Source organism: Diplotaxodon limnothrissa, linkage group LG4 (genome assembly GCF_057381915.1).
Source record: "Diplotaxodon limnothrissa isolate DT_005_m linkage group LG4, D_limnothrissa_male_GT1.1, whole genome shotgun sequence".
Taxonomy (NCBI): domain Eukaryota; kingdom Metazoa; phylum Chordata; class Actinopteri; order Cichliformes; family Cichlidae; genus Diplotaxodon; species Diplotaxodon limnothrissa.
Window position 1 is genome coordinate 14,298,334 of NC_140599.1, and position 17,910 is coordinate 14,316,243.

Genomic DNA, 17,910 nt, shown 5'->3' on the forward strand with positions numbered 1-17,910 from the left:
AACTGCTGCTCCAACCACGGCAACAGCTGCTCCAACCACAACCATGGTGGCATCAACAACCACAACTGCTGCTCCATCCACGACAACGGTGGCATCAACAACCACAACTGCTGCTCCAACCACGACAACAGCTGCTCCAACCACGACAACAGCTGCTCCAACCACAACAACATCTGCTCCAACCACAACAACAGCTGCTGCAACAACGACAACAGGTGCACCAACCACAACCACAGCTGCTCCAACCACAACGACAGCTGCTCCAACGACAACAACGGTGGCACCAACAACCACAACTACTGCTCCAACAACGACAACATCTGCTCCAACAACAACCACAGCTGCTCCAACCACAACAACTGCTACTCCAAGAACGACAACAGGTGCACCAACCACAACCACAGCTGCTCCAACCACAACGACAGCTGCTCCAACCACAACAACGGTCGCATCAACAACCACAACTGCTGCTCCAACAACGACAACAGCTGCTCCAACCACAACCACAGCTGGTCCAACCACAGCTGGTCCAACGACAGCAACGGTGGAACCAACAACCACAACTGCTGCTCTACCCACAACAACTGCTACTCCAACAACGACAACAGGTGAACCAACCCCAACGACGGCTGCTCCAACTACAACGACAGCTGCTCCAACCACGACAACAGCTGCTCCAACAACAACAACAGTTGCTCCAACCACGACAACAGCTGCTCCAACCACGACAACAGCTGCTCCAACCACAACAACAGCTGCTCCAACCACGACAACAGCTGCTCCAACCACAACAACAGCTGCTCCAACCACGACAACAGCTGCTCCAACCACAACAACAGCTGCTCCAACCACAACAACGGTGGCACCAACAACCACATCTGCTGCTCCAACAACGACAACATCTGCTCCAACAACAACCACAGCTGCTCCAACCACAACAACTGCTACTCCAAGAACGACAACAGGTGCACCAACCACAACCACAGCTGCTCCAACCACAACGACAGCTGCTCCAACCACAACAACGGTGGCACCAACAACCACATCTGCTGCTCCAACAACGACAACATCTGCTCCAACAACAACCACAGCTGCTCCAACCACAACAACTGCTACTCCAACCACAACGACAGCTGCTCCAACCACAACAACGGTCGCATCAACAACCACAACTGCTGCTCCAACAACGACAACAGCTGCTCCAACCACAACCACAGCTGGTCCAACCACAGCTGGTCCAACGACAGCAACGGTGGAACCAACAACCACAACTGCTGCTCTACCCACAACAACTGCTACTCCAACAACGACAACAGGTGAACCAACCCCAACGACGGCTGCTCAAACTACAACGACAGCTGCTCCAACCACAACAACGATGGCATCAACAACCACAACTGCTGCTCCAACCACGACCACAGCTGCTCCAACCACAACAACAACTGCTCCAACCACAACAACACCTGCTCCAACCACAACAACGGTGGCACCAACAACCACATCTGCTGCTCCAACAACGACAACATCTGCTCCAACAACAACCACAGCTGCTCCAACCACAACAACTGCTACTCCAAGAACGACAACAGGTGCACCAACCACAACCACAGCTGCTCCAACCACAACGACAGCTGCTCCAACCACAACAACGGTCGCATCAACAACCACAACTGCTGCTCCAACAACGACAACAGCTGCTCCAACCACAACCACAGCTGGTCCAACCACAGCTGGTCCAACGACAGCAACGGTGGAACCAACAAAAATAACTGCTGCTCTACCCACAACAACTGCTACTCCAACAACGACAACAGGTGAACCAACCCCAACGACGGCTGCTCAAACTACAACGACAGCTGCTCCAACCACAACAACGGTGGCATCAACAACCACAACTGCTGCTCCAACCACGACAACTGCTGCTCCAACCACAACCACAGCTGCTGCTCCAACAACAACACCAGGTGCACCAACCACAACCACAGCTGCTCCAACCACAACAACGGTGGAACCAACAACCACAACAGCTGCTCCAACCACAACGACAGCTGCTCCAACCACAACAGCTGCTCCAACCACGACAACAGCTGCTCTACCCACAACAACTGCTGCTCCAACCACGACAACAGCTGCTCCAACCACAACAACAGCTGCTCCAACAATAACAACAGTTGCTCCAACCTCGACAACAGCTGCTCCAACCACGACAACAGCTGCTCCAACCATAACAACAGTTGTACAACCAACAACAACAACTGCTCCAACCACAACGACAGCTGCTCCAACCACAACCACGGTGGCATCAACAACCACAACTGCTGCTCCATCCACGACAACGGTGGCATCAACAACCACAACTGCTGCTCCAACCACGACAACAGCTGCTCCAACCACAACGACAGCTGCTCCAACGACAACAACGGTGGCACCAACAACCACAACTGCTGCTCCAACAACGACAACATCTGCTCCAACAACAACCACGGCTGCTCCAACCACAACAACTGCTACTCCAAGAACGACAACAGGTGCACCAACCACAACCACAGCTGCTCCAACCACAACGACAGCTGCTCCAACCACAACAACGGTGGAACCAACAACCACAACAGCTGCTCCAACCACAACGACAGCTGCTCCAACCACAACAACGATGGCATCAACAACCACAACAGCTGCTCCAACCACAACAACAGCTGCTCTACCCACAACAACTGCTACTCCAACAACGACAACAGGTGAACCAACCCCAACGATGGCTGCTCAAACTACAACGACAGCAGCTCCAACCACAACAACGGAGGCATCAACAACCACAACTGCTGCTCCAACCACGACAACAGCTGCTCCAACCACGACAACTGCTGGTCCAACCACAGCTGGTCCAACGACAGCAACGGTGGAACCAACAACCACAACTGCTGCTCTACCCACAACAACTGCTACTCCAACAACGACAACAGGTGAACCAACCCCAACGACGGCTGCTCAAACTACAACGACAGCTGCTCCAACCACAACAACGGTGGCATCAACAACCACAACTGCTGCTCCAACCACGACAACAGCTGCTCCAACCACGACAACAGCTGCTCCAACCACAACAACAGCTGCTGTAACAACGACAACAGGTGCACCAACCACAACCACAGCTGCTCCAACCACAACGACAGCTGCTCCAACGACAACAACGGTGGCACCAACAACCACAACTGCTGCTCCAACAACGACAACAGCTGCTCCAACCACAACCACAGCTGCTCCAACCACAACAACAGCTGCTCCAACAACAACAACGGTGGCACCAACAACCACAACTGCTGCTCCAACAACGACAACAGCTGCTCCAACCACGACAACAGGTGAACCAACCCCAACGACGGCTGCTCAAACTACAACGACAGCTGCTCCAACCACAACAACGGTGGCATCAACAACCACAACTGCTGCTCCAAACACGACAACAGCTGCTCCAACCACGACAACAGCTGCTCCAACCACGACAACAACCACAACAACGGTCGCATCAACAACCACAACTGCTGCTCCAACAACGACAACAGCTGCTCCAACCACAACCACAGCTGGTCCAACCACAGCTGGTCCAACGACAGCAACGGTGGAACCAACAACCACAACTGCTGCTCTACCCACAACAACTGCTACTCCAACAACGACAACAGGTGAACCAACCCCAACGACGGCTGCTCAAACTACAACGACAGCTGCTCCAACCACAACAACGGTGGCATCAACAACCACAACTGCTGCTCCAACCACGACAACAGCTGCTCCAACCACAACAACGGTGGCACCAACAACCACAACTACTGCTCCAACAACGACAACATCTGCTCCAACAACAACCACAGCTGCTCCAACCACAACAACTGCTACTCCAAGAACGACAACAGGTGCACCAACCACAACCACAGCTGCTCCAACCACAACGACAGCTGCTCCAACCACAACAACGGTGGCATCAACAACCACAACTGCTGCTCCAACAACGACAACAGCTGCTCCAACCACAACCACAGCTGGTCCAACCACAGCTGCTGCTCCAACAACAACACCAGGTGCACCAACCACAACCACAGCTGCTCCAACCACAACAACGGTGGAACCAACAACCACAACAGCTGCTCCAACCACAACGACAGCTGCTCCAACCACAACAACGATGGCATCAACAACCACAACAGCTGCTCCAACCACAACAACAGCTGCTCTACCCACAACAACTGCTACTCCAACAACGACAACAGGTGAACCAACCCCAACGATGGCTGCTCAAACTACAACGACAGCAGCTCCAACCACAACAACGGAGGCATCAACAACCACAACTGCTGCTCCAACCACGACAACAGCTGCTCCAACCACGACAACTGCTGGTCCAACCACAGCTGGTCCAACGACAGCAACGGTGGAACCAACAACCACAACTGCTGCTCTACCCACAACAACTGCTACTCCAACAACGACAACAGGTGAACCAACCCCAACGACGGCTGCTCAAACTACAACGACAGCTGCTCCAACCACAACAACGGTGGCATCAACAACCACAACTGCTGCTCCAACCACGACAACAGCTGCTCCAACCACGACAACAGCTGCTCCAACCACAACAACATCTGCTCCAACCACAACAACAGCTGCTGTAACAACGACAACAGGTGCACCAACCACAACCACAGCTGCTCCAACCACAACGACAGCTGCTCCAACGACAACAACGGTGGCACCAACAACCACAACTGCTGCTCCAACAACGACAACATCTGCTCCAACAACAACCACAGCTGCTCCAACCACAACAACTGCTACTCCAAGAACGACAACAGGTGCACCAACCACAACGACAGCTGCTCCAACCACAATGACAGCTGCTACAACCACAACAACGGTGGCACCAACAACCACAACTGCTGCTCCAACAACGACAACATCTGCTCCAACAACAACCACGGCTGCTCCAACCACAACAACTGCTACTCCAAGAACGACAACAGGTGCACCAACCACAACCACAGCTGCTCCAACCACAACGACAGCTGCTCCAACCACAACAACGGTCGCATCAACAACCACAACAGCTGCTCCAACCACAACCACAGCTGGTCCAACCACAGCTGGTCCAACGACAGCAACGGTGGAACCAACAACCACAACTGCTGCTCCAACCACAACAACAGCTGCTGCAACAACGACAACAGGTGCACCAACCACAACCACAGCTGCTCCAACCACAACGACAGCTGCTCCAACGACAACAACGGTGGCACCAACAACCACAACTGCTGCTCCAACAACGACAACAGCTGCTCCAACCACAACCACAGCTGCTCCAACCACAACAACGGCTGCTCCAACAACAACAACGGTGGCACCAACAACCACAACTGCTGCTCCAACAACGACAACATCTGCTCCAACCACAACAACAGCTGCTCCAATCACAACAACGGTGGCATCAACAACCACAACTGCTGCTCCATCCACGACAACAGCTGCTCCAACCACGACAACAGCTGCTCCAACCACAACAACGGTGGCATCAACAACCACAACTGCTGCTCCAACCACAACAACTGCTACTCCAACAACGACAACAGGTGCACCAACCACAACCACAGCTGCTCCAACCACAACAACGGCTGCTCCAACAACAACAACGGTGGCACCAACAACCACAACTGCTGCTCCAACAACGACAACATCTGCTCCAACCACAACAACAGCTGCTCCAACCACAACAACGGTGGCATCAACAACCACAACTGCTGCTCCATCCACGACAACAGCTGCTCCAACCACGACAACAGCTGCTCCAACCACAACAACGGTGGCATCAACAACCACAACTGCTGCTCCAACCACAACAACTGCTACTCCAACAACGACAACAGGTGCACCAACCACAACCACAGCTGCTCCAACCACAACGACAGCTGCTCCAACCACAACAACGGTGGCATCAACAACCACAACTGCTGCTCCAACCACGACAACTGCTGCTCCAACCACAACCACAGCTGGTCCAACCACAGCTGCTGCTCCAACAACAACACCAGGTGCACCAACCACAACCACAGCTGCTCCAACCACAACAACGGTGGAACCAACAACCACAACAGCTGCTCCAACCACAACGACAGCTGCTCCAACCACAACAACGATGGCATCAACAACCACAACAGCTGCTCCAACCACAACAACAGCTGCTCTACCCACAACAACTGCTACTCCAACAACGACAACAGGTGAACCAACCCCAACGATGGCTGCTCAAACTACAACGACAGCAGCTCCAACCACAACAACGGAGGCATCAACAACCACAACTGCTGCTCCAACCACGACAACAGCTGCTCCAACCACGACAACTGCTGGTCCAACCACAGCTGGTCCAACGACAGCAACGGTGGAACCAACAACCACAACTGCTGCTCTACCCACAACAACTGCTACTCCAACAACGACAACAGGTGAACCAACCCCAACGACGGCTGCTCAAACTACAACGACAGCTGCTCCAACCACAACAACGGTGGCATCAACAACCACAACTGCTGCTCCAACCACGACAACAGCTGCTCCAACCACGACAACAGCTGCTCCAACCACAACAACATCTGCTCCAACCACAACAACAGCTGCTGTAACAACGACAACAGGTGCACCAACCACAACCACAGCTGCTCCAACCACAACGACAGCTGCTCCAACGACAACAACGGTGGCACCAACAACCACAACTGCTGCTCCAACAACGACAACATCTGCTCCAACAACAACCACAGCTGCTCCAACCACAACAACTGCTACTCCAAGAACGACAACAGGTGCACCAACCACAACGACAGCTGCTCCAACCACAACGACAGCAGCTCCAACCACAACAACGGAGGCATCAACAACCACAACTGCTGCTCCAACCACGACAACAGCTGCTCCAACCACGACAACTGCTGGTCCAACCACAGCTGGTCCAACGACAGCAACGGTGGAACCAACAACCACAACTGCTGCTCTACCCACAACAACTGCTACTCCAACAACGACAACAGGTGAACCAACCCCAACGACGGCTGCTCAAACTACAACGACAGCTGCTCCAACCACAACAACGGTGGCATCAACAACCACAACTGCTGCTCCAACCACGACAACAGCTGCTCCAACCACGACAACAGCTGCTCCAACCACAACAACATCTGCTACAACCACAACAACAGCTGCTGCAACAACGACAACAGGTGCACCAACCACAACCACAGCTGCTCCAACCACAACGACAGCTGCTCCAACGACAACAACGGTGGCACCAACAACCACAACTGCTGCTCCAACAACGACAACATCTGCTCCAACAACAACCACAGCTGCTCCAACCACAACAACTGCTACTCCAAGAACGACAACAGGTGCACCAACCACAACCACAGCTGCTCCAACCACAACGACAGCTGCTCCAACCACAACAACGGTCGCATCAACAACCACAACTGCTGCTCCAACAACGACAACAGCTGCTCCAACCACAACCACAGCTGGTCCAACCACAGCTGGTCCAACGACAGCAACGGTGGAACCAACAACCACAACTGCTGCTCTACCCACAACAACTGCTACTCCAACAACGACAACAGGTGAACCAACCCCAACGACGGCTGCTCAAACTACAACGACAGCTGCTCCAACCACAACAACGGTGGCATCAACAACCACAACTGCTGCTCCAACCACGACAACAGCTGCTCCAACCACGACAACAGCTGCTCCAACCACGACAACAACCACAACAACGGTCGCATCAACAACCACAACTGCTGCTCCAACAACGACAACAGCTGCTCCAACCACAACCACAGCTGGTCCAACCACAGCTGGTCCAACGACAGCAATGGTGGAACCAACAACCACAACTGCTGCTCTACCCACAACAACTGCTACTCCAACAACGACAACAGGTGAACCAACCCCAACGACGGCTGCTCAAACTACAACGACAGCTGCTCCAACCACAACAACGGTGGCATCAACAACCACAACTGCTGCTCCAACCACGACAACAGCTGCTCCAACCACGACAACAGCTGCTCCAACCACAACAACATCTGCTCCAACCACAACAACAGCTGCTGCAACAACGACAACAGGTGCACCAACCACAACCACAGCTGCTCCAACCACAACGACAGCTGCTCCAACGACAACAACGGTGGCACCAACAACCACAACTGCTGCTCCAACAACGACAACATCTGCTCCAACAACAACCACAGCTGCTCCAACCACAACAACTGCTACTCCAAGAACGACAACAGGTGCACCAACCACAACCACAGCTGCTCCAACCACAACGACAGCTGCTCCAACCACAACAACGGTCGCATCAACAACCACAACAGCTGCTCCAACCACAACCACAGCTGCTCCAACCACAGCTGGTCCAACGACAGCAACGGTGGAACCAACAACCACAACTGCTGCTCCAACCACAACAACAGCTGCTGCAACAACCACAACAGGTGCACCAACCACAACCACAGCTGCTCCAACCACAACGACAGCTGCTCCAACGACAACAACGGTGGCACCAACAACCACAACTGCTGCTCCAACAACGACAACAGCTGCTCCAACCACAACCACAGCTGCTCCAACCACAACAACGGCTGCTCCAACAACAACAACGGTGGCACCAACAACCACAACTGCTGCTCCAACAACGACAACAGCTGCTCCAACCACAACCACAGCTGGTCCAACCACAGCTGGTCCAACGACAGCAACGGTGGAACCAACAACCACAACTGCTGCTCTACCCACAACAACTGCTACTCCAACAACGACAACAGGTGAACCAACCCCAACGACGGCTGCTCAAACTACAACGACAGCTGCTCCAACCACAACAACGGTGGCATCAACAACCACAACTGCTGCTCCAACCACAACAACAGCTGCTCCAACCACAACAACAGCTGTGCAACCAACAACAACAACTGCTCCAACCACAACAACAGCTGCTCCAACCACAACAACGGTGGCACCAACAACCACATCTGCTGCTCCAACAACGACAACATCTGCTCCAACAACAACCACAACTGCTGCTCTACCCACAACAACTGCTACTCCAACAACGACAACAGGTGAACCAACCCCAACGACGGCTGCTCAAACTACAACGACAGATGCTCCAACCACAACAACGGTGGCATCAACAACCACAACTGCTGCTCCAACCACGACAACAGCTGCTCCAACCACGACAACAGCTGCTCCAACCACGACAACAGCTGCTCCAACCACAACAACAGCTGCTGCAACAACGACAACAGCTGCTCCAACCACGACAACAGCTGCTCCAACCACAACAACAGCTGCTGCAACAACGACAACAGGTGCACCAACCACAACCACAGCTGCTCCAACCACAACGACAGCTGCTCCAACGACAACAACGGTGGCACCAACAACCACAACTGCTGCTCCAACAACGACAACAGCTGCTCCAACCACAACCACAGCTGCTCCAACCACAACAACAGCTGCTCCAACAACAACAACGGTGGCACCAACAACCACAACTGCTGCTCCAACAACGACAACATCTGCTCCAACCACAACCACAGCTGCTCCAACCACAACCACGGTGGCATCAACAACCACAACTGCTGCTCCATCCACGACAACAGCTGCTCCAACCACAACAACGGTGGCATCAACAACCACAACTGCTGCTCCAACCACGACAACAGCTGCTCCAACCACGACAACGGCTGCTCCAACCACAACAACTGCTACTCCAACAACGACAACAGGTGCACCAACCACAACCACAGCTGCTCCAACCACAACGACAGCTGCTCCAACCACAACAACGGTGGCATCAACAACCACAACTGCTGCTCCAACCACGATAACTGCTGCTCCAACCACAACCACAGCTGGTCCAACGAAAGCAACCGTGGAACCAACAACCACAACTGCTGCTCTAACCACAACAACTGCTGCTCCAACAACAACACCAGGTGCACCAACCACAACCACAGCTGCTCCAACTACAACGACAGCTGCTCCAACCACAGCTGCTCCAACGAAAGCAACCGTGGAACCAACAACCACAACTGCTGCTCCAACCACGACAACAGCTGCTCCAACCACAACCACAGCTGGTCCAACCACAGCTGGTCCAACGAAAGCAACCGTGGAACCAACAACCACAACTGCTGCTCTAACCACAACAACTGCTGCTCCAACAACAACACCAGGTGCACCAACCACAACCACAGCTGCTCCAACTACAACGACAGCTGCTCCAACCACAGCTGCTCCAACGAAAGCAACCGTGGAACCAACAACCACAACTGCTGCTCCAACCACGACAACAGCTGCTCCAACCACAACCACAGCTGCTCCAACCACAGCTGCTCCAACGAAAGCAACCGTGGCATCAACAACCACAACTGCTGCTCCAACCACGACAACAGCTGCTCCAACCACGACAACAGCTGCTCCAACCACAACAACAGCTGCTCCAAGCACAACCACAGCTGCTCCAATCACAACAACATCTGCTCCAACCACAACTACAGCTGCTCGAACCACGACAACAGCTGCTCCAACCACAACAACAGCTGCTCCAACCACAACAACAGCTGTGCAACCAACAACAACAACTGCTCCAACCACAACAACAGGTGCTCCAAACACAACAACGGTGGCACCAACAACCACATCTGCTGCTCCAACAACGACAACATCTGCTCCAACAACAACCACAGCTGCTCCAACCACAACAACTGCTACTCCAAGAACGACAACAGGTGCACCAACCACAACCACAGCTGCTCCAACCACAACGACAGCTGCTCCAACCACAACATCGGTCGCATCAACAACCACAACTGCTTCTCCAACAACGACAACAGCTGCTCCAACCACAACCACAGCTGGTCCAACCACAGCTGGTCCAACGACAGCAACGGTGGAACCAACAACCACAACTGCTGCTCTACCCACAACAACTGCTACTCCAACAACGACAACAGGTGAACCAACCCCAACGACGGCTGCTCAAACTACAACGACAGCTGCTCCAACCACAACAACGGTGGCATCAACAACCACAACTGCTGCTCCAACCACGACAACAGCTGCTCCAACCACAACAACAGCTGCTCCAACCACAGCTGCTCCAACGAAAGCAACCGTGGAACCAACAACCACAACTGCTGCTCTAACCACAACAACTGCTGCTCCAACAACAACACCATGTGCACCAACCACAACCACAGCTGCTCCAACTACAACGACAGCTGCTCCAACCACAGCTGCTCCAACGAAAGCAACCGTGGAACCAACAACCACAACTGCTGCTCCAACCACGACAACAGCTGCTCCAACCACAACCACAGCTGCTCCAACCACAACAACAGCTGCTCCAACCACAACAACAGCTGCTCCAAGCACAACAACAGCTGCTCCAACCACAACAACAGCTGCTCCAATCACAACAACATCTGCTCCAACCACAACTACAGCTGCTCCAACCACGACAACAGCTGCTCCAACCACAACAACAGCTGCTCCAACCACAACAACAGCTGTGCAACCAACAACAACAACTGCTCCAACCACAACAACAGCTGCTCCAACCACAACAACGGTGGCACCAACAACCACATCTGCTGCTCCAACAACGACAACATCTGCTCCAACAACAACCACAGCTGCTCCAACCACAACAACTGCTACTCCAAGAACGACAACAGGTGCACCAACCACAACCACAGCTGCTCCAACCACAACGACAGCTGCTCCAACCACAACAACGGTCGCATCAACAACCACAACTGCTGCTCCAACAACGACAACAGCTGCTCCAACCACAACCACAGCTGGTCCAACCACAGCTGGTCCAACGACAGCAACGGTGGAACCAACAACCACAACTGCTGCTCTACCCACAACAACTGCTACTCCAACAACGACAACAGGTGAACCAATCCCAACGACGGCTGCTCAAACTACAACGACAGCTGCTCCAACCACAACAACGGTGGCATCAACAACCACAACTGCTGCTCCAACCACGACAACAGCTGCTCCAACCACAACAACAGCTGCTCCAACCACAACAACAGCTGTGCAACCAACAACAACAACTGCTCCAACCACAACAACAGCTGCTCCAACCACAACAACGGTGGCACCAACAACCACATCTGCTGCTCCAACAACGACAACATCTGCTCCAACAACAACCACAGCTGCTCCAACCACAACAACTGCTACTCCAAGAACGACAACAGGTGCACCAACCACAACCACAGCTGCTCCAACCACAACGACAGCTGCTCCAACCACAACAACGGTCGCATCAACAACCACAACTGCTGCTCCAACAACGACAACAGCTGCTCCAACCACAACCACAGCTGGTCCAACCACAGCTGGTCCAACGACAGCAACGGTGGAACCAACAACCACAACTGCTGCTCTACCCACAACAACTGCTACTCCAACAACGACAACAGGTGAACCAACCCCAACGACGGCTGCTCAAACTACAACGACAGCTGCTCCAACCACAACAACGGTGGCATCAACAACCACAACTGCTGCTCCAACCACGACAACAGCTGCTCCAACCACGACAACAGCTGCTCCAACCACAACAACATCTGCTCCAACCACAACAACAGCTGCTGCAACAACGACAACAGCTGTGCAACCAACAACAACAGCTGCTCCAACCACAACAACAGCTGCACCACCACCAACAACAGCTGCTCCAACCACAACGACAGCTGCTCCGACAACAAAAACGGTGGCACCAACAACTACAACTGCTGCTCCAACAACGACAACAGCTGCTCCAACCACAACCACAGCTGCTCCAACCACAACAACAGTGGCATCAACAACCACAACTGCTGCTCCAACCACGACAACAGCTGCTCCAACCACGACAACGGCTGCTCCAACCACAACAACTGCTACTCCAACAACGACAACAGGTGCACCAACCACAACCACAGCTGCTCCAACCACAACGACAGCTGCTCCAACCACAACAACGGTGGCATCAACAACCACAACTGCTGCTCCAACCACGACAAAAGCTGCTCCAACCACGACAACAGCTGCTCCAACCACGACAACAGCTGCTCCAACCACAACAACATCTGCTCCAACCACAACAACAGCTGCTGCAACAACGACAACAGGTGCACCAACCACAACCACAGCTGCTCCAACCACAACGACAGCTGCTCCAACGACAACAACGGTGGCACCAACAACCACAACTGCTGCTCCAACAACGACAACATCTGCTCCAACAACAACCACAGCTGCTCCAACCACAACAACAGCTACTCCAAGAACGACAACAGGTGCACCAACCACAACCACAGCTGCTCCAACCACAACGACAGCTGCTCCAACCACAACAACGGTCGCATCAACAACCACAACTGCTGCTCCAACCACAACCACAGCTGGTCCAACCACAGCTGGTCCAACGACAGCAACGGTGGAACCAACAACCACAACTGCTGCTCTACCCACAACAACTGCTACTCCAACAACGACAACAGGTGAACCAACCCCAACGACGGCTGCTCAAACTACAACGACAGCTGCTCCAACCACAACAACGGTGGCATCAACAACCACAACTGCTGCTCCAACCACAACAACAGCTGCTCCAACCACAACAACAGCTGTGCAACCAACAACAACAACTGCTCCAACCACAACAACAGCTGCTCAAACCACAACAACTGCTACTCCAAGAACGACAACAGGTGCACCAACCACAACCACAGCTGCTCCAACCACAACGACAGCTGCTCCAACTACAACAACGGTCGCATCAACAACCACAACTGCTGCTCCAACAACGACAACAGCTGCTCCAACCACAACCACAGCTGGTCCAACCACAGCTGGTCCAACGACAGCAACGGTGGAACCAACAACCACAACTGCTGCTCTACCCACAACAACTGCTACTCCAACAACGACAACAGGTGAACCAACCCCAACGACGGCTGCTCAAACTACAACGACAGCTGCTCCAACCACAACAACGGTGGCATCAACAACCACAACTGCTGCTCCAACCACGACAACAGCTGCTCCAACCACGACAACAGCTGCTCCAACCACAACAACATCTGCTCCAACCACAACAACAGCTGCTGCAACAACGACAACAGCTGTGCAACCAACAACAACAGCTGCTCCAACCACAACAACAGCTGCACCACCACCAACAACAGCTGCTCCAACCACAACGACAGCTGCACCACCACCAACAACAGCTGCTCCAACCACAACGACAGCTGCTCCGACAACAAAAACGGTGGCACCAACAACTACAACTGCTGCTCCAACAACGACAACAGCTGCTCCAACCACAACCACAGCTGCTCCAACCACAACAACAGTGGCATCAACAACCACAACTGCTGCTCCAACCACGACAACAGCTGCTCCAACCACGACAACGGCTGCTCCAACCACAACAACTGCTACTCCAACAACGACAACAGGTGCACCAACCACGACCACAGCTGCTCCAACCACAACGACAGCTGCTCCAACCACAACAACGGTGGCATCAACAACCACAACTGCTGCCCCATCCACGACAACAGCTGCTCCAACCACGACAACAGCTGCTCCAACCACAATAACATCTGCTCCAACCACAACAACAGCTGCTCCAACCACAACCACAGCTGCTCCAACCACAACAACAGCTGCTCCAACCACAACAACAGCTGTGCAACCAACAACAACAACTCCTCCAACCACAACAACAGCTGCTCCAACCACAACAACGGTGGCACCAACAACCACATCTGCTGCTCCAACAACGACAACATCTGCTCCAACAACAACCACAGCTGCTCCAACCACAACAACTGCTACTCCAAGAACGACAACAGGTGCACCAACCACAACCACAGCTGCTCCAACCACAACGACAGCTGCTCCAACCACAACAACGGTCGCATCAACAACCACAACTGCTGCTCCAACAACGACAACAGCTGCTCCAACCACAACCACAGCTGGTCCAACCACAGTTGGTCCAACCACAACAACGGTGGCATCAACAACCACAACTGCTGCTCCAACCACGACAACAGCTGCTCCAACCACGACAACAGCTGCTCCAACCGCAACAACAGCTGTGCCACCAACAACAACAACTGCTGCTCCCACAACCACAGCTGCTCCAACCACAACAACGGTGGCAACAACAACCACAACTGCTGCTCCAACCACAACCACAGCTGCTCCAACCACAACAACAGCTGTGCAACCAACAACAACAGCTTCTCCAACCACAACAAGAGCTGCTCCAACCACAACAACAGCTGCTCCAACCATAACAACAGCTGTGCAACCAACAACAACAGCTGCTCCAACCACAACAACCAGTGTGGCATCAACAACCACAACTGCTGCTCCAACCACAACGACAGATGCTCCAACCACGACAACAGCTGCTCCAACCACGACAACATCTGCTCCAACCACAACAACAGCTGCTCCAACCATAACAACAGCTGTGCAACCAACAAAAACAACTGCTCCAACCACAATTACAGCTGCTCCAACCACAACAACGGTGGCAACAACAACTACAACTGCTGCTCCAACCACGACAACAGCTGCTCCAACCACAACCACAGCTGCTCCAACCACAACCACTGCAGCACCAACCAAAACAACAACTGCTCCAACCACTACAACGGTTGCACCAACAACCACAACTGCTGCTCCAACAACGACAACAGCTCCTCCAACCACAACTGCTACTCCAACAACGAAAACAGGTGAACCAACCACGACAACAGCTGCTCCAACCACAACCACAGCTGCTCCAACCACAACAACATCTGCTCCAACCACAACAACATCTGCTCCAACCACAAAAACAGCTGCTCCAACCACAACAACAGCTGTGCAACCAACAACAACAGCTGCTCCAACCACAACAACAGCTACTCCAAGAACGACAACAGGTGCACCAACCACAACCACAGCTGCTCCAACCACAACGACAGCTGCTCCAACCACAACAACGGTCGCATCAACAACCACAACTGCTGCTCCAACCACAACAACAGCTGCTCCAACCACAACAACAGCTGTGCAACCAACAACAACAACTGCTCCAACCACAACAACAGCTGCTCAAACCACAACAACTGCTACTCCAAGAACGACAACAGGTGCACCAACCACAACCACAGCTGGTCCAACGACAGCAACGGTGGAACCAACAACCACAACTGCTGCTCTACCCACAACAACTGCTACTCCAACAACGACAACAGGTGAACCAACCCCAACGACGGCTGCTCAAACTACAACGACAGCTGCTCCAACCACAACAACGGTGGCATCAACAACCACAACTGCTGCTCCAACCACAACAACAGCTGCTCCAACCACAACAACAGCTGTGCAACCAACAACAACAACTGCTCCAACCACAACAACAGCTGCTCAAACCACAACAACTGCTACTCCAAGAACGACAACAGGTGCACCAACCACAACCACAGCTGCTCCAACCACAACGACAGCTGCTCCAACTACAACAACGGTCGCATCAACAACCACAACTGCTGCTCCAACAACGACAACAGCTGCTCCAACCACAACCACAGCTGGTCCAACCACAGCTGGTCCAACGACAGCAACGGTGGAACCAACAACCACAACTGCTGCTCTACCCACAACAACTGCTACTCCAACAACGACAACAGGTGAACCAACCCCAACAACATCTGCTCCAACCACAAAAACAGCTGCTCCAACCACAACAACAGCTGTGCAACCAACAACCACAGCTGCTCCAACCACAACAACAGCTACTCCAAGAACGACAACAGGTGCACCAACCACAACCACAGCTGCTCCAACCACAACGACAGCTGCTCCAACCACAACAACGGTCGCATCAACAACCACAACTGCTGCTCCAACCACAACAACAGCTGCTCCAACCACAACAACAGCTGTGCAACCAACAACAACAACTGCTCCAACCACAACAACAGCTGCTCAAACCACAACAACTGCTACTCCAAGAACGACAACAGGTGCACCAACCACAACCACAGCTGGTCCAACGACAGCAACGGTGGAACCAACAACCACAACTGCTGCTCTACCCACAACAACTGCTACTCCAACAACGACAACAGGTGAACCAACCCCAACGACGGCTGCTCAAACTACAACGACAGCTGCTCCAACCACAACAACGGTGGCATCAACAACCACAACTGCTGCTCCAACCACAACAACAGCTGCTCCAACCACAACAACAGCTGTGCAACCAACAACAACAACTGCTCCAACCACAACAACAGCTGCTCAAACCACAACAACTGCTACTCCAAGAACGACAACAGGTGCACCAACCACAACCACAGCTGCTCCAACCACAACGACAGCTGCTCCAACTACAACAACGGTCGCATCAACAACCACAACTGCTGCTCCAACAACGACAACAGCTGCTCCAACCACAACCACAGCTGGTCCAACCACAGCTGGTCCAACGACAGCAACGGTGGAACCAACAACCACAACTGCTGCTCTACCCACAACAACTGCTACTCCAACAACGACAACAGGTGAACCAACCCCAACGACGGCTGCTCAAACTACAACGACAGCTGCTCCAACCACAACAACGGTGGCATCAACAACCACAACTGCTGCTCCAACCACGACAACAGCTGCTCCAACCACGACAACAGCTGCTCCAACCACAACAACATCTGCTCCAACCACAACAACAGCTGCTGCAACAACGACAACAGCTGTGCAACCAACAACAACAGCTGCTCC

General features: G+C 53.2%; 1 protein-coding gene across 1 annotated transcript in view; it reads left to right on the forward strand.

The window, feature by feature from the left end:
- Positions 1 to 17,910, forward strand: part of LOC146633445 (uncharacterized) — a 62,081-nt gene that overhangs the window by 30,290 nt on the left and 13,881 nt on the right. Inside the window, exons 13-15 of the mRNA XM_085351855.1 lie at positions 6,270 to 8,336; positions 16,986 to 17,177; positions 17,301 to 17,629. Coding sequence (XP_085207981.1) covers positions 6,270 to 8,336; positions 16,986 to 17,177; positions 17,301 to 17,629 — 2,588 coding nt within the window. The remainder of the gene's footprint in view (positions 1 to 6,269; positions 8,337 to 16,985; positions 17,178 to 17,300; positions 17,630 to 17,910) is intronic.